Here is an 18,821-nt window from a genome sequence, read left to right as displayed (position 1 = left end):
CTTGTGTCATTCCTAAACTAGCACACTAGGAAAACAGTGCCTCAGTGGGGACGTCAGTGGGGACGCCGCAGCAGCAGGTGGTGAGAAAACATGGTCTGGATGAAAGGGCAGGCTCAGCCACCAGCCAACTGGACAACTTTGGTTCTCTGTCCTGTCAAATGGGACACCTCAAAGTCTGTCATGTGTGAAAGCACCCAGCACAGTTAAGGCCCATGGAAATGGCTCACATGAAGTGGGTCACCTGGGTTCACTCTGAGAGCCAACATCAGCCCCACCACTTGTTCAGTGAGATCACAGCAGCAAGGTGGGGAGAGACCCCAGGAACCAGAGACCCAGCCTTTAGCCAAGATGAAAGAAGTGAACAATTCTTGGTAAGTGAGGCCATACACCCTTCTGATGGCCAAGTTTTTTTCTGGGGAAGACCTTAGAATTTGAAACCACTCCACCACTAGCTGCAAGGTGACCTGGGGCAAGAATTCCCTGAGCCTTTTAGCCATCTTTTTTATTGGTGTGTGTGTGTGTGGGGGGGTACTGGAGATTGAACCTAAGGATGCTTTACCACTAAGCGATATCACCAGTCTTTTATTTTTTTTTCCATCTTGACATATTTTTTAATGTTTGGCTAAATATTTTTTTCCCAAGTCTTTTTTTTAAATTAAATTTTAACTCAGGGTCTTGCTAAGTTGCTGAGACTGCCCTCAAACTTGCAATCCTCCTGCCTCAGCCTCCTGATCATTGGGATTATAGGTGTGTAACACCACACCCAATTCCCCATCTTCCATCAATCAAGAGTGAAAGCCTTGCCTTGCTATCACTGCTCATCCTCAAGGTTTACACCAAGCAAAGGCAGCAGCTCCAGGCTCAGCAAGGTTAAGTTCAGAGAAAACCAGAAAAGCCTAGGGTTGCTTCAGGCTGGACACACACCCAGATGGGACCCAAGCACCACACAAAGCAGCAGGCAGAAATGTTTATTGCATTAGAAAAAACACCAATGTCAACCAGCAGACACCTCCATACTAGACACAATTTTTAGTTGACTTCAAGGGCATAAAGGAATCTCGAAGGTACAAGCTTTATTTCTGGGAGAGGAGAATGGTCTCATCCCTCTTCCTTCTCTGTCCCTTTAAAACCAATGGACGTCTACAGAGGTGTCCATTGTGTAACACAAAGACATGACTCATCTCCCGTTCTGTTTGCCTGTACATGCCCACATGGAGTTAGCTGGTCACAAGTATGCCCCTGAGGTTCTGGGATAGACAGAGAGAGGGGAGGATGGTGCTAGGGTCCTAGCCTGGGCCTGGGTTACCACAGAGAGTGACGGTGGGGCTTGCAGAGGGGGATGGGAGTCTGCCTCCTGCAGAGCTCTGGGAGACTGCTCACCCCTCCATCTCCCCGCATTGGCACGAATGGCTGCTGGGCATGAAGGGGGGGCTTTTTGAGGAATCAAATGACTCAAATTCCCTCAGGGGAGCCACTCAGAACTCAGAATAGTTCTGGGTCTGAGGGTGACCTGCTGCAAGGTGCAAAACCAGTTGAGCCTGGACATGGCAGAAAACAGCCCACTGCCCTCCAGATAGAGAAGACAGCTCTGGAGCAGGAACTGGGAAGAGGGAGTTCTGGGCCAGGCAAGCTGAAGAGCAAACTGGTGGGAGGCAGGGTGATGGCCGAGACCAACCTGCCACCTGCCCAGAAGAAACCCAGTTTCGGACACCCATTCTTCCTGGGCCAATTCCACAAGTGAATCAATATTAAAGAATCCCTGTTGGTTTCCACTGCAATTTATCTACATCTACTAGCAGTTCAGTGGGTTTTGAGAAGAATGAAACTGCTCATTCATTTGGCCTCTAATCTTAAAGTTCCAAATGTCACTTGGTATCCCAGCTGGACATGGCCCTGGTCAGATCACAGCAAATACTAAGGCAGAATGACATCTTTTCCTCTAGCTGAGACCCTGATGATGCCAACTGCTATGGCTAATGGCAGAGACGGTGGGGATGGGGCCAGGGGTGAGCAGCAGCTTTTCAGGGAGGAAAGGCGCCTGCCCTGGAAGGAGCAATTGAACTCAAGTTTAGAAGTGGCAGGGACCCAAGGGGGAGAGCCACGACTTAGGCACCTGGCAGCCGAGTCCTTTCTCCTCACTCACTGGTTTGTGTAAAGAAAGGAAGTCTGAGAGCCTCTCCAGATCCAGGATTCCAGACTGTTCCCTGCCCATGAGTTTCTAGCAGCAAGTCTTTAGGAAAATGCCCTCTTCACACTCCAACCAGGCCTCCTTAAAGCCAGAATGACAATGGAAATGACATGTGCCTTCAAAACATATTTAGGATAATGTAAAAGTTCCTATTGGAAACAATTCTAAATTTTCTTGCCACCGTGATTCTGCATCATTATTCTTTCTACATCAGGGGTATCTTCCTAGAGCAGGGAATCATATCCCCTTGGTCCCCAGCTGAATACTGCATATCGGTCTGGGTGGGTGGTTCTAAGTGACTGCAAATTACCTTCATCATTGTTTGCAGACAGAAGGCTTGGGTCTCTGTTGCACAAGCCCGGACCTTCAGCTATGACCGTTGGTCAGCTATGCTGAGGGAGAGAGCCCTGTGGTGGACAGCAAGGCAGGTTTTCCAAAACTGATGGCAGAAAATTGCGATCAGTCCAGGTGGAAGGGGGAATGGCTTTATCCTGTTTTCTTGCTGTCACTCTCCTGTGATCCTGAGGCTCTAGCTGCTCCAGCCCTGGCCCCATGTGCTGGGACAGGGGAGGGAAGGTCGGGGAGCTGCAGCTAAAGAGTTCACTTAGGCTGGGTTAGTCACCCTGCAACTGGTCCCAAGTGTACCAAATCCTCTTGGTACATGAACCACTAGAGAGTAACTGCTTCTGGTCACGATGTTGTAAAACTCACCTGGGTCCCACAGGTGTGGCAACCTGGGTGGAGTGTGGGTATTCTCTGGAAGGAGGTTCTAGGTTGGGGCTCCTCCAAACTGTGCCTCTTGCTTTCTGCTTAAACAAATCCCCTCCGTTTCTCCAGTGTGGAGGACGCTTAGGAAACAGCGTCAAAAGTGAACTCACAGACAAGACAGCCTTAATAAATTAGTATAATACTATTAGAAGGGGTGGCATTTTGTTCTGTTTCTTAGCAGCATTGTCCTACATGCAGCCTGACGATCTCCTTCCCTGGGATTTTAAAAAGCCGTCCCCTGGTTGTTAGCTCTGATGTAAAATTATAAAATAGAAATCTGGTAGGGTTTGTTTTGTTTAAAAAGGAAAAGCCCTGGAGAGGCGGGCGGTCCCGTGCAGTCCTGTTAGCTCTGGCCATTGGGTCTGCCCACAGCGTTCCCTCCAGGAGGCTGGATCTGGATGGAGTCCAGGAGCGGTCGGAGTGCCTGTCCGAAGGGCCTGCGGGGAAACAGACAAGAGCTGGGTGGGCTCTGGGTGTGGTCTGCCCACAGACAGACAGTGGAAGTGGGTGCTGGCAAGAGCAGGGCTATGGTTTGGATACAGAGGGGCCCATGTTCTCCTCCTCCTCTCTCTGCTTCCTGCCATGGTGCCTCACTGCAAGCCCAACGGCAATTGGGCAAAGCGACTCTGGACTGAAACTAGGCCCAAATAAACTTTTGCTTAATATAAGCTGCTTATCTCAGGTATTTGTTACAGTCATGGAAAGCTGACTAATACAAAGGGCATCTCTCAAGGAGCCTGCTCTGTGCTGTCACTAGTGGGGGTCCCTCCTTAGTGGGTACTACAGTTTTGCTATCCATGGCTCTAAGGTCTGGTGAGCTATGGTTTGAACAGGCTGCCTATCCACAGGGAACTACAGCTTTTCTGTACTTGATGTATGTGTGTCTTTAATTTTTGTGAAGAAAGTAAAAATTAGGTTGAACCAGGGAAACTGAGGCAAAAGAAAAAAATATAAAGAGTTATGAATAACTAAAAAGAAATAAACAAACAAAAAAGATCTGAATAAGATAAAGTCAGGAGTGAGAATGGCACACAACTAGATTCTTCTAGGAACTGAAGTCTTCCAGGGAATATTCAGAAAAAAAGTGGCCAAGTTGCCAGAAGATATTGATGTCATTTTCTAAAGGACACTAAGCTTTCTCTCTTAGTAACTTAGCTGGAAAAGTCACTGCAAATACTGGAGTTTGGAGGCTTTTCATGGTAATTACACCCTTAAATAAGGTGGTCCACAACACACCTCGAGCACAGGCTTTTTCTCCAGTGGTGCTGCCGTTTTGAAAATCATCCCCAAGTTCAAGGGAATAAGTACTCCAAAGTGTAAACAGATGAAACCTAGAAACATCAACCCTAATTCAGAAAGTCCAGGAACTCCACCCATCAAATAATAACAGCAAGAACATTCCGGCTATGCAAGTTTGCTCAGAGCCCCATAACCTAGATCCATCAGCAAGGCTGTGGGATTGCACATACCCACCAAGGAACAGGAGGTCAGGGCCAAGGCTGGGAGGCTGGGGCTCTTCAGCAGTCTTGTTTCCTAGGCAAGTGTTTCGTGAGAGGTTTCTATCCAGGTGTGAAAAACAGCTCACCTTGTGGAGCTGGCTAAACCTGCCGGCTAAACATCCTGTTGGGCAGGACCCTACTTCAGGAGAAACTGAGTCTATAAATAAACATGGTCCGGGAGCAGGCAGGGGCTGCCTGAACCAGTAAACAGCAAAGGGAGGGAGATGGTGGGATGGCTTTGGAGGTGTATGCCCTTTTAGGGGATGACACTCCATGGATGGTGGCCCACAAGCCTTCCAGGGCTGGGACAACATCAAGGCAGAGGAGCTACAAAGTGTCCTTGAAGAAAACAACTAGTGAAGCTGGGTGTGGTGGCACACACCTACAATCCCAGCAACCCAGGAGGCTCAGGCAGGAAGGATGCAAATTTGAGGGCAGCTTGGGCAACTCAGTGAGACCCTATCTCAAAATAAAAAATGAAAAGAGCTGGGGATGTGGTTCGGTGGTAAAGCAACTCTGAGGTCAATCCCCAGTATTGAATAGGACAAAAAAACTACTGAGGACTGTTCACGGGCAAGCAGAACTAGGTCTTTTTGTTTTTGCAGTGCTGGAGATTGAACCCAGGTCCTTGTGCTTTCGAGGCAAGTGCTGTACTTCCTGAACCCCCAGCCCAGAACCTGGTTTTGAGGGAGTCAAAGTGGTCAGGGGGCAATGGAAGAAAGCAACAACAGTTGTGAAATAAGCCACCTTGCTCTTCCTCAGACCTCTCTCCACATCTACCCAACACTGCACTTAAGTTGGCACTGCAGGGGAGGGCACACTTTGTGCATGATGGGAAAGATAGGTGCCAGAATTTTGTCCAAATATTGAAGTGGGTTTCTAAATTGTGCAGTTGTATCAGGTCCATGGTCTAACTTCAAGCAGGGTGAACATGATACAGGTGTGCATTAGCAGGTGGGGAGAATGGTGGCCTTTGGTGGTAGAACCTGCTGTCAGGACAGGTCTGCCTGGTTGGAAGGATTCTGCTGCCAGTAGGGAAGGCAGATGTGGGCAGGGGAGGGGCACTGAGTGGGGATTTTCAAGGTTGGCCAAGGCAGGGCAGAGACAGAGCTCAACTTACGTGGAGAGAACTTCAGAGGGCAGGTCAGTGATGTAAGAAGGGATTTTCCGCCCAGTCAGGAACTGTGCCACTTCGTTGCTGAAGGTGTTACAGTTGTGTTCAAAGAGGTTATAGGCTTCACCTCTGGCATTGTAAGAAAGATTTGGAAATGGATGAGAAAGCCAGGAAGCATCGATGTGAAACTACTCAAACCAGGAAGTGGAAAGGTGAGCACAGCTGAGGGTGAGGACTGCAAGGGTCCTTCATGCCAAGGATAGTGCCTTCTGCCCCACTGGACCTTGACAACCAAGTTAGAAGGATGAACTAAAAAATGTGGCTCCTGCAGTTTTGGAGTCTGCATTCACACAAGCAGAGCAGTAGCATTCAACTCTTATTAAACTGACTAAAGCTTCTTAAGAGAAAATCTGCTTACGTTTGCATTTCATCCCAATCCAGCTACAAACCCTGCTTTTGATGTTCAGGACAAAGCACTTGGCCAGTAGAGGCTGAGAACAGCATTTACTGATTTTTCATCAGCAGGAACGAACAGCCCATCTTTCCTCTAAAAGTTTCAGCAGAAAGTATGCTGGGGTAGAGTATCTGTCGCCAACAACCTTGGGCTCTTTTTATGCCTTCTCTTCATATTCATTTAGTAACAACTGGACCAGGCTTTGTGTTGAGTGCTCCAGGACAGACACAGTGGCTGCCCCCCAGGGGCTGACTATTTAGTCAGGGAGATAGACACCACTCCCACCCCACCTTCACTCACCGGAACAGAGACTCCCCCAGGGAGGACAGGTACTCCAGAAAGATTTCTTCTGTAACTTCTGTGCTCCCCACATCAACCACAGAATCTGGGGGCCCAAGCAATGTCCCTCCCTAAAAGTGCCAATTCAAAAAAAGCCATTAAGTCACAATCTTTGTTTTGTTTTTTGTTTTATAGTGCTGGAGAACAAGCCCAGGGTCTTGCACATGCTGGGCAAGTGTTCTGCCACTGAGCTATAGCCCTCCATGCTGTCCCCCGTCCAGTCCTCGGTTTTGTTTTTGCTCCCTGGGTTCTGGGATTGAATCCAGGGGCATACACTTGCCTCGCCACCACTGAGCTACATCCCTGGTCATTTTTAAATTTTTACCTTTTTTTAGTACTGGGCACTGAACCCAGAGATGCTCTACTACTAACTTATATTTCTAGTCCTTATTAGCCCATGATGGCCTCAAACTTTCTGCCTCAGCCTCCCAAGTCACTGGAATTATAGGCATGCACCACCATGCCCTGCTTGAATTTTTTAAATGGGGTCCCTTGCAGAAAACCACAAGCACTCTGCTCCAACTTCTTATTTGACTTTCAGAGCCCTCTGGGTAGATGAGGAGGGTTATTTCCTGTTTGTATCAAGATTACAGTGGCTTAGAGCTTCCTATTGGACCTTGAACTGTCACATGCTAGCAGCACAGCTAAGACGTCGGGCTTCCTGCTGCTGTTGGGAGTGGGAAGCTGGTCCTCTTGCAGGTCCGACTTTATGCAATCCACTCATCCAGTTGATAAAGAGAGAGAAACCCAGTATTTGTAGTCTCATTTTGTCCTCAACATGCCTGATCACGAGGACAGAACAGAATACAAGAAATGGCTCACACCTAAAAGGCCAGCTTTCCATGCCTTCGTTTCAGCAAAATACAGCCAGTTTCTCCTGTGACATACTGGATGCTCTGTGAAGGACTGTGAGAAATCTGGCAGGTTAGCAAGTATTTCCACAACTTAGTTCAGTTTTGAACTATGAGGCTAATATTCAGATGGTCATAGGACAGGAGAGCTGCTGGCCTGAAACACCTACAGAAAACCCTCAGTCAGTGCCACAGGATGCTGACAGACTGATGCCAGTCAAAGGGGAAGTAACAGGAAATGGATGAGGACAGATCTGGGAAGGGAGAACACCTCAGAACAGAGCTGCTGAAAAGGTCATGATTTATAGCCACCGAGAACCTTCTATATAGTGGACATTGCTCTAGGGGAAGGCACAGTGAACAGGACAGGTAGTCAGAGGATAATTTCTCAGAGTGGTAAGAGACTAAGGGGTCACCATGACCTCCTATGATTCACACATGTGAAGAATTTTTGATGTACTGTGCCTTAAGATAGGCACTGGGGATATGAGATTCTTGCCCTCACGGGACTTATGGTCCAGCAGGAAGGCAGATAAAAACATAAACCAGTGTATAATTATAAACTGCAATAATGGTTGTGCTTGGAAAGTACAAAATGCCATTAGAATATATGACGGACCTTCCCCTTCTGAGGGGTCAGGCAAGACTTGCCTGAAAAAGGGACACTGAGCTCAGATTTGAAGGATGAAGAGTAATATGCAGGTAAAGGTTGGAGTACCGGTTTAAATGTCCAATGGGTGCCTCAGGAATGAGAAGTGGGCAGAGGTGGGGAGAGTGCAACCCAAAAAGAGGCTGGCTGAGAGGGAGACAAGCTAGAGCACAGGGGGCCTTGGAGCCATGCTGAGCCTTCTGAGTTTTATTCCAAGAGCAAGTGGGAGAATTCTGGTTAATGCAAGGGAATATCAGGATTCGATGCTCTCTCTGAGAACATCACTTTGCCTCCCATGTGGAGGACAGTGAGGAAGAACGAGCGACACAAGGAGCTCAGGAGGCTCTTGCCACAATACACGTTAGACATGAGGCTGGCCTGGACTACGGTGAAAGCTCTGGAGAAATGAGGAGAGAGGAGATCAAGAAGCGTTTCCCTCGTACAACCAGAGATATGAGAACCCGTGCTCTATATGTGCCATATGAATTGAAATGCATTCCACTGGGCGGGGGATGTGGCTCAAGCGGTAGCACGCTCGCCTGGCATGCGCGGGGCGCTGGGTTCGATCCTCAGCACCACATAAAAATAAAATAAAGATGTGTGTCCACCGAAAACTAAAAAATAAGTATTAAAAAATTCTCTCTCTCTCTCTTAAAAAAAAAAAAAAAAGAAAAAAGAAATGTATTCTACCGTCTTATATAACAAATTGGGATTAAAAAAAAAATGGCTTTCCACTTATGAGACTCAGAATGATGGGTGCTGCCTTTGCTTGAGCACCTCCTGTGATCACCTTCAGGTATCTCTTAAAATAATGTTCTGGAAAAGGGCTTGGGGTATGAATAAGAGAGACCTGAGCTCTAGGACTGCTGTTGCTTACTGGCTGTGTAACTTTGAGCAAGTCACTTTACCTCTCTGTTCAGCTCAACATGGATGGGATTCCTACTGTGAGCCAGGTTCTATGTTGTGATGGGATATAAGGGTAAAATCCAATCTCAGCTCATGAGGAGCTTACATAGTTCCCTGTGGAGACACAGAAGCAGCTCCAGAAGGAAGGACCCACAGGTGAGATGGGAGCAAAGAGAAGGGCAAGGTTTTCTTGAATAATTCCCAACCACCCTCGCCTTTTTTTTTGGTGGTGGTGCTAGAGAGCAAACCCAGGATTCTTGGATGCTAGGCAAGTGCTCTACCACTGAGCTACATCCCCAGGCCCTGAACGAGTCTTAAGGTCTTTATGAGGCTACACCACAGGCCTCTATACACTAGGCCAGAGGCCAAGTACATAGTAAAAGCAAAATTCTTGGTCCTCACAGGAACCCAAGACTGCAGGTCAGGGTGTGGGGGAAGACACTCACCGGGGGACAGCTGGAGATACCGCCACTGCCAAAGAAGAACTCATCCTTGTGCACAACTATGGAGGTGTGCCTGCCACACAGAGAGACACAGTGAGCCAGAAAAGGGAAACTTATCCAAGAAAAAGCAAGCACCATACTGCTATGAGAACAATTTCTGCCCAAGGATGTGACTGTGGTGACTAGTCTTATGAAGCTAACCAAATAATGGTATAAGTAAGATAAATATGATTGCCCCTCCGTGTCCATGAGCACTGGTTCCAGAACACCCCCTCCCTCCAGATACCAAAATCCACACATGCTCAAGTCTGTTATATAAAACAGTATAATTTTTGCATAGAATCTATGCACACCCTCAAGTATAATTTAAGTCATTTCAAGATTACTTATAATATCCAATACAATGTGAATTCTATGAAAATAGTTGTTATACTCTATTGCTTAGGGAATAAGAAAAAAGCCTGCAAGTGTTCAATACAGATTCAATATTTTCAATCCACAGTTGGTTGCACTTGTGGGTGTGGAGAGCTGCTGGGGCTACAGGTCAGGGTTTCTCCACCTCAGCACTACTGACATTTAGGGGTGGATAAACCTGGTTGTAGGGGCTGTCCTGTGCATTATAGGATGCTGAGAGGCATTGAGGCCTCTACCTAACTAGCTGCTGGTAGCATCCTCCCTCTAGCTGCGACAAAAATGTCTCTGGACACAGCCAAACATCCAGTGGTGGGGGTGGAGGGGCAAAAAACCCTGATGGAGAACGGCTGCTTTAGGAGGTATAGGAGGCAGAGGGCTGGGTTTCAAGCTGGAAGCCACAGGTGGGGCCTGAAGCTGAGAGTGCTGAGCAGTTTCCTAAAGCAGTCCACTGAGCGGCCCCACCCGACTCACCAGATGCCTTCCAGTTGTTTCCCTGTGGAGAAAAGGAGAGATTTAGCCACTTGGGATTGGATTAAAAGGCTCCTCAGTCTGAGTAAATTTAGAAGGGCACTCAAACCCAGAGGAACCTATTAGAAGTCTCCTGGGAGAAATTTCTAGGAATTCAGCTCTCCTCCATTGCCGTCCTCAGGTCATGATAGGGTGCACTGTTTAGTAAGTTGAAAAGTAACCAGAATCCTTTACCAGAAAGCAAGATTAAAACCAACCAACCCACCCACCCCAATGGTATAAGGGCTGGGGGCCTGGGAGTGTAGCTCAGTGATATAGAGCCTTGCCTAGCATGGATGAGGCCCTGGGTTTGATCCCCAGTACCAAGAGAAAAAAAAATTCTGCTGGTACACTTAAGTGTATCCCAGTTTTATGCCTGTTCTTCTTTTGCCTTTGGGATTAAGTCAGCTTTGCCTTTTTCTCCTTTTCTTCCAGTACTGGGGACTTAACACAGAGCTACATCCCAGCCCTCTTAATTTTTAAATTTTGAGACAGGGTCTTACCAAGTTGCCCAGTCTGGCCTCAAACTCCTGCCTCAGCCTCCTGAGTTGCTGGGTACCCAGCTCAACTTTGCCTTTTTAATTTCTGTCTCTGCTACAATAAGACTAGAGTAAAACAATAAAAGCTGATAGTATTTCTTCACTGAGGTAAAATCCTTCAGAAAATAATGGAACCAAATTTGGCAAATATATGCATCTTAATAGTCAATGTGCATTTATTCTTTTGGTACTGGGGATTGAACTCAGGGCCTCATATATGCTAAGCACGTGCTCTACCACTGAGCCACACTCCCAGCCCAATGCACATTTATTCTATACCTCTGTATGCCAGTAAGTTAGGTGTGGAAATGCAAACACAGATTACTGTCCTGCCTTTAAGGAGCTCAAAGTCAAGTGGAAGGAGACATGTAAATCATTAACTAAGACACAATGTTGATAAGCTCTATAATAGTGGTAAAATTAGGAGCTATGTGTAATAAAGATAAAGATAAACTACCTTTGTGAGCTTCAGTTCAACCCATGAGCGAACAGGGGCAGGGCTGGACGTTTCTGCCAGAGAGAAGAGTACAAGCAAAGGTACAGCTGTGAAGACTGAGGCCCTGGAGGGCAGGACGCAGTGATGGTGACAAGAGGAAGAGTGGCCAGCAGGGCTGCGGCAAGGCAGGGTGGCCTGGATGGAGGTGCTGTTGGCAGGGGAGCGCTGTGACCGCACCCACACTTTTAAAAGATTAACTGTAGCTGCAGCCGAGAAGATGAACGGGAGGGAAGAAGGGAGAGAGCAGGCTAGAGTCGGGAGGTCAGTGCACCACAGTGACAGGAGGGAGGGGAAGGTGCGAAGGACATGGGGACATGAGCAAAACTCACCCACTTACCTGGGGCTACCAGCTCATACAGTCACTTACTGATTGCTAAGTGCCACCTTTGCTGTGTGCCCTGTGGCTCTCTAAAGGATTAAAGCACTGTGTGAAAGGAAAGCCCCATGCTTGGGTTTCTTTCTTGGTGTTTTACATTGTTGTTCCCTTTCTTAGGTAAATTATGAGATTTCAAATAAATATCTAGCTCTTTAAGGTATTATTTTGATTGAATGACTAATGCTGGGGATGGAACCCAGGGCCTTGCGCATGCTAAGCCAATGCTCTACCACTGAACCACACCCACAGTCCCTAGGAAACTTTTAAATAATATGACTTTAACCTAATTTCTTCTCTGTATGGGAAAGCAGGTGCCACAGCCTCTCCATGAGGACCTGCTGATGGTGGCTCACACTCTGTCCTCAGAGGTGGCTAAGAAAACCCAATAGGTTCAGACACTGGCTTTTCTACATGTTAAGGATGGTGGACTTTGGGCCACCTTCCTAAGCCTCGGCTTCTCCAATATAGAGTTGTGACCAATAATAATGTATGTGAAGTATCAGTAGGTGGTACGTAGAAAACTGATAGAGGATATCATAGGTCTAATGACCTTGGGAAAGGAGTTAAGACTTCCAAAAGAGCTATCGTGCATAACTAATTAGAACAAACAAACAAACAAACAAAAAGACTTCCAATAGATAAAATGAGTTCTCCTGGGCCACCCATATTGGGTCCCCTCTTGCCCCTACAATAATTCTATTTCTAGTCTTTTGTTTGTTTCTATTCCTTTTTTTTTTTTAATTTTTCTTTTTTAGTTGTCAATGAACCTTTATTTAACTTGTTTATTTATATGCAGTGCTGAGAATCACACATGCCAGGCAACTGCTTTACCCCTGAGCCACAACCCCAGCCCTGTGTTTCTATTCTTCACACTTGAGTAAATCCTACTCCTTTCACTCTTAGGAAAAAAATGAGTTCTTCAGGATGGGTGGGCAAGCTCTAACGATTTCAGCATCCAGGGAATTACTATGAAATGCTCTATTTTATGTATAAACATTTCATTCTTGGCTGTTAAAGTCTTGGCAGACTAAATGGAATAACAAAGAAAAATGAAATATGCCAGAGTTCTTCTTTCTATTGGTCTTCCAATCCCAGAGGCAGCTTCCTTTTCACTAAGAAATCTGCTGCACTGGCCCACAAGACCACAAATGGATGGAGGGATCCTGGCGTGGGTTTCTGAGGTGGGGTTTTTATAGGGCAGACTCTGCCCTTATCCAAACCGAGCTGAAATTCCAGAAGTTGATCAGAACCAGACTGGATGCCGAGGAGGGTAGTATCCATCTCTCCATTGCTGGGCTCCGCTGGACTCTACTAGCCGTGAGGTTGGAAGCACTCTTTTCCCGATTCTTGAAGTCTCCTCTTCCTGTTATAGTACTATAAGTAAAGTGGGAGGACTAACACTACATTTTAAACAGAGCTGATACAGTCTTCTGGTCTGCAATTTATAAAACAGCTGTTGTCTAAGTTGTGGTTTGTTTATTTCCTTCTAAGACATGTATGATTCAGTGGTACTGGGCAGATGAGGGACACTTGTTTTTCTCTTGTGTTTCTTTCAAATGAAGCTTCTCTCATACACTGTGAGAAAATACTGCACTCACCAAGAGGAAAAAACATGCAGTGATTGAGAACATAGGTCTGGGTAGGCAGGCCAGGTGTGATTCCTATGAGTGAGCCAATCTTTATTGAGTGAGTACTATGTTTCAGGCACTATTAATTGCACTGGGAATACATCAGCAAATAAGGAGATACAAAACTCTTTCATGACACTTAACAGGTGAGGGGAGGGAGGGTCAATAATACTACTAATAATGTCATAACATGTTAGCAATAGTGAGTGTATAGGAAAAAAGACAAGAAGAGGGAGAGGAGACAGGGAGTTGAGGGATGGTCAGGGTGGGCCTCTTTGCAAAGATGACATTTGAGCCAAGATTTGAAGTGGGTAAGGGGAGAAGCCATTCAGGGACTGGACAGACCAGGTATATCTGAAGGACTGAAAGGAAGCCAGAGGGGGCTAGACTAGGATGTGAAGAGAGGAAAAGCAGAGATAAGACAGGTAGTGGAGGCTGGATCACACGAGGTCCTGAAGAAGCTGGGGACTCTAAGCTCAAGCTAATAGTAACCACTGACCGACCACACGTCACTATTAACATTAAAATTAAATAAAAGCACAAACTGAGCACCTCTGTTGCACTAACCATGTTTTAAGAACTCAAGAGCCACATGTGGTTATAGTGCAGGTCTAGAACATTTCCATCACTGCAGGAAGTTCTATCCCACAGTGCTATTTAGTTTTTTGCAGTGCCAGGGATACACTGGGAAGTCCCAAAGCTTCACACATGCCCGGCAAGCACCCTGCATTGAGCTACATCCTCAGCCCTGGACAGGCATAACAATAATGTCTGCTTCATAACATTTCTAGGGTTAAAAGAGATGAGGAATGGCAAAGTAAGAATGAGGCAAAGCCTGAGGGCACAGGGCAGCCAGGGGACTTTGGACCAGCACCCATGAGAAGTTTTGAAATGTTTCAGGCCTTCAGTGCTGAGACCTGCTGGCATTCTCCACAAACACAGTCTTGTTTTTGCTTTTGTTTTTGGTACTGGGGACTGAATTCAGGGGAGCTTTATCACTGAGCCACATTGCCAACCCTTTCTATTTTTTTTATTTTGAGACAGGGTCTCATTAAGTTGCTTATGGTCTAAGTTGCTCAGGCTGGCCTTGAATTTGATCCCTCCTGCTTCAGCTTCTTGAGTTGCTGGGATTACAGATGTGCATGACCATGGCTGGCTATAATTCAAAAGTTTTATAGCTGTTCTCCTATTTGTGTCCTTCTCTCCAGTTGGACTACAACTGCCTCAAAGACAAGGACAGTTCCTTACACATCACTGTACCTCCATCACCTAAAGTACCTGGACTAAAGATGCTACATGGACATCTGCTGAGATGACCTATTCTATTCAGTTTAGTCAGCGCTGTTAGCTGCTACACAGTGCCACTGAGGCCACAGTTCTTATCCCTAATCTTGGCTGCCCTGGCTAGTTATTCAAATGACTGCAACCCTGGCATACTGTGCTCCAGTTGGGTCAGCTACTGCCCCTCAGGTAACCACACTCAATGACAGATGCATCAGCTCAGATAGATCTTGCTACAATAATTTGAAGAGGGGCCTTAGAGATCATCCTGTCAGGTATTTTATACCTGAAAAACAAGTCCTTACTTTACTCTCCTTTATATTCTCTGTATCCATCACTAAATTTGCCTATAAGCTAGACATTATACTTTCTTGTTATTTGGCTGCATCAAGGTTCACTTTTCCTCATCCACTCTGTCAGATATGGTGAAGTGAGCTGTAGTTCCAGCTACTTGGAAGGCTGAGGCAGGAGATGATCCCTAGAGCCCTGGAGTTTGAGGCCATCCTGGGCAAAATGGCAAGACCTCATCTCAAAGTAAAAAAACAAAACAAAACAAACCCCCCCCTCTATCCCCCCTGCAAACACAAAAACAAAAAAATCCTCATCATAGAATTGTGATAGGAGCTACAGAAAAAAATTCTCTCATTTATGCATTCTTTCTTTTATTAATTCACCTCAAGACCTTCATGATTATCCTTCTTCTCACAACATTTTAAGTGGTAGGTAGGGCTAAGATTTATTAACATCATTTTACAAAGAGGTGAGAAAAGATGCATGGTTTGTCCAGTATGAAAATGAGACAAAGCCACATGTGAGGATGAACTTTTGGAGGAGCATAGGAAGAAGGCTCAGTCAGCCTACTTTTGGGAGGAAAAGAATGAGGGCCATGGCTTTGACAGGATGACAGGCATTGGAAAGTGGGACTGAACTGACTTTTAAAATTTTTTGGCCAGACTAGAGTAGGTGAAGAGGGGTTGGTATTTTCAGACTGAAGTAGAGCCCAAGGCCATTTGGGACCTGAACTAGGTTCTATGGATATTGGCACAGTATAGAAGCAGATGATTTCCCACTTGCAGAGTAGGTGGTCAGATGGCTGCATCTCCAGGCCTATTGGCACATACAATGCACTCATTTTGAAGTCTATTAAGTATGAATACAGAAAACCAGTGGAAGACATGGACATCAGCCCTGTTTTTCATCATGAATAAGAGAATGTAGAATGAAGTCTGCATTAGTCAGCCTCCTACTTATTATAAAAATGGCTGCATCAAAGCCAAGGAGAGGGGCTGGAGTTGTGGCGCAGAGGTAGAGCACTTGCTTAGCATGTGGGAGGAACTGGGATTGATCCTTAGCACCACATAAAAATAAATAAATAATAATTTAAAAAAAGGTATTGTGTCCATCTACAAATAAAAAAATATTAAATTTTAAAAAAAGCCAAGGAGAGAAACACTCACCCACCTCACTGACTGAGATGGATGTACCTTGTGCATATAGATATAAGTGCTGGTTTTGGGCCAGCACCTGGTGCTGGTGTTAAAGAAATGCCTACTTCTCTTCCTCTTCTTTCTCTCTCTGCTCTCTTTCTCTCTCTCTTTCTGCCCTCCTCTTCTCTCTCTGCCTCTCCTTTCTTTCAGGCAGCCCCCCAATAAAATCTCTTGGTTGAATCTCAAAGAAAAAAAAAATGCCTACTAAGAAGTGCAAAGTATAGGTAACAGTGATGCGTCTCCCAGGGCAGGGGCCTCTCATAATAACTTTTCATTGTCATTGTAGCCCTCTGCAGCCAATATTTTATATATATATATATATATATATATATATATATATAAATAAATAAAATGACTATTAGCAGAAGGCTTTGCCCCTCCTTTGGGCAGAGAAAGGAATCTAGAAAATCATCAAGAAATCAACATGAGCCAGAAGTGGTGGCACATGACTATAATCTCAGCAGCTTGGGAGGCTGAGGCAGGAGGATTGTGAAAGCCAGCAAATTAGCAAGGCCCTAAGCAACTCAGGGAGGACCTGTCTCTAAATAAAATATGAAAAGGGGCTGGGGATGTGGATCAGTGGTTAAGCACCCCTGGGTTCAATCTCTGGTACAAGGAAAAAAAAAAAAAAGAAAAGAAAAGAAATCACATTTTCACCTCTGGACTTTTCCTAGGCTGTTCTCCTTACCAGGGGTACTTCATCTCCCTATTTCTTGTTTGACTGACTTCTGCTTATCCTTAAGGACTTAGCTACAGTGTTGCTTCCTCCAGGAACCTTTCACATGCCTATAATTCCAGATATCAAGGAGGCTGAGACAGGAGGATTGCAAGTTCAAGCCCAGCCTTCATAAATTATCAAGACCCTGTCTCAAAATAAAAAATAGAAAGAACTGGGAATGTAGCTCAGTGGTAAAACATCCCTGGGTTCAATCCCCAATACCAAACAAACATAAAAACTAATGACTATTTTAATCTTCGAAAAGGTAAGTTAGGGGCTGAGGCTGTGGCTCAGCGGTAGCGCGCATGTCTGGAATGTGTGAGGCACTGAGTTCGATCCTCAGCACCACATATAAATAAATAAATAAAGGTCCACTGACAACTAAAAAATAAAATACATATATGTGTGTGTGTGTGTGTGTGTGTGTGTATATATATACACACTAAAAAAAAAGTAAGTTTAAAACTACTTAATACACTAGTATTGACATTCTTTTTTTTTAAAAGAGAGAGTGAGAGAGAGGGAGAGAGAGAGAATTTTAATATTTATTTTTTTAGTATTTGGCGGACACAATATCTTTGTTTGTATGTGGTGCTGAGGATCAAACCCGGGCCGCACGTATGCCAGGTGAGCGCGCTACCGCTTGAGCCACATCCCCAGCCCAACATTCTTTGTCAATACAGGATTCTTTCCTAGGATAAAAATAACTTGTGAGTTCTTTTCCTCAGTACTGAGAGGGTCCCCTCAATTACTGCCTGCCTTGCAGCGATGTTTTGGGGTAGGCCTGCAGCATTCGCACCATTTGCCCAGGTAAAGTTCACTGAATGCCAAGCACTGTGCCAGACTGTAGGGATACAACTGAGGGCTTTTGTGCCCATAGAACTTCCTGTCCAGTGGGAGGAGGTCAGAAAACAAGCAATTATAAAACAGCATGATGAATGCTTCTAAAGGAATATACAGGATGTTATCAGAGACACATGAGCAAGATCTGGAGGGTCAGGGAAAGGTTCCTGGAGGAAGCAACACTGTAGCTAAGACCTCAAGGATAAGCAGAAGTCAGTCAAACAAGAAATAGGGAGATGAAGTACCCCTGGTAAGGAGAATAGCCTAGGAAAAGTCCAGAGGTGAAAATGAGACCCTGAGGCCGTCTGTCTAGTTAGGTATGTGGCAGCCCTTCTCTGATATGGTTCTGCAAGGGTGAAGCCCTGGTGCTCCAAGGTACTTATGGGAGAATTGACGAAACACTCACTCAAGTCAGTTTCTTCCAGTGCTCAATTCCCTTGCAGAGCCCAGCTGAGGAAGGCTAGTGTTGAGTGTTAAGCAGGAGGTGGTAACAGATAAGGCTACAGAAAATAAGCAGGAGCAGGAACAAGCAGGGTCCTGTAAGCCACATTTGTTTCCATTTTGCCATAAAGAAATTGCAGGATTACTAAATTCATTCATTCAGTGGCTATCAAACAGTTCACACAATGAACAATAAAAATCTAAAACAAAGCACAATAGATGGCATTAAACCATTAAAAAACCTCCCTCAGATTTCAATACATTCTACTTAATTTTTCTTTTCTTTTCAGCACTGGGGATTGAACCCAGGAGAGCTGTACCACTGAGCCACATCTCCAGCTCTTTTTTGAGACAGGGTCTTGCTAAATTGCCAAGTCTGGCCTCAAACTTGTTATCCTTCTGCTTTAGCTTCCCAAGTATCTACTTAATTTTCAAACCTTAATCATTCCCTTAATAAATATTTACTTGGGCTGGGGATGGAGCTCAGTGGTAGAGTGTACACCTAGTGCGTGTGCACACCCATAAAACAACAATGAAGCCTCACTGGGCACCTGCTCCAATCTCTGTGAGATAGACTCCCTGCCCTTCAGGGGCTTGAGACTCTTTGCTGAAACATCTGAAACAGCTGCACCACTCATTTTGGCATCAATCATAATCTACTTTATACTGTTATCTAATTGTATGTGCACATACATTATTTTTAGAAAAATTAACTCCCAAAGGACAGAGTTCCTATTACTATTCATACTGCAGAGTTAAGCAAGGAAGTGAGCATAGAATAAAATCTAAAATATTTATTAGATTACTTTCTGCCAAGACATATATATATATATATATATATATATATATATATATATATATATATATATATATATATTTT

General features: G+C 45.3%; 1 protein-coding gene across 2 annotated transcripts in view; it reads right to left on the bottom strand.

Moving 5' to 3' along the window:
• Window positions 1-953: 953 nt before the first annotated feature.
• The window catches only part of Desi1 (desumoylating isopeptidase 1), a 22,272-nt gene continuing 4,404 nt past the window's right edge, over window positions 954-18,821 (bottom strand). The window contains exons 2-7 of one of the 2 annotated variants that reach the window (XM_015501857.2): window positions 10,097-10,118; window positions 9,215-9,284; window positions 6,324-6,433; window positions 5,576-5,698; window positions 4,193-4,287; window positions 954-3,393 (exon numbers count right to left, since the gene is read on the bottom strand). In XM_015501857.2, coding sequence (XP_015357343.1) covers window positions 3,131-3,393; window positions 4,193-4,287; window positions 5,576-5,698; window positions 6,324-6,433; window positions 9,215-9,284; window positions 10,097-10,118 — 683 coding nt within the window. In that variant the 3' untranslated portion in view covers window positions 954-3,130. The remainder of the gene's footprint in view (window positions 3,394-4,192; window positions 4,288-5,575; window positions 5,699-6,323; window positions 6,434-9,214; window positions 9,285-10,096; window positions 10,119-18,821) is intronic. The other variant, XM_015501858.2, reaches the window with a different exon arrangement.

The sequence above is a fragment of the Marmota marmota genome, unplaced genomic scaffold, assembly GCF_001458135.2.
Source record: "Marmota marmota marmota unplaced genomic scaffold, marMar, whole genome shotgun sequence".
NCBI classification, from domain to species: domain Eukaryota; kingdom Metazoa; phylum Chordata; class Mammalia; order Rodentia; family Sciuridae; genus Marmota; species Marmota marmota.
The sequence above is the reverse complement of the archived record's forward strand: the minus strand, read 5'-3'. Positions and strand labels throughout refer to the sequence as shown.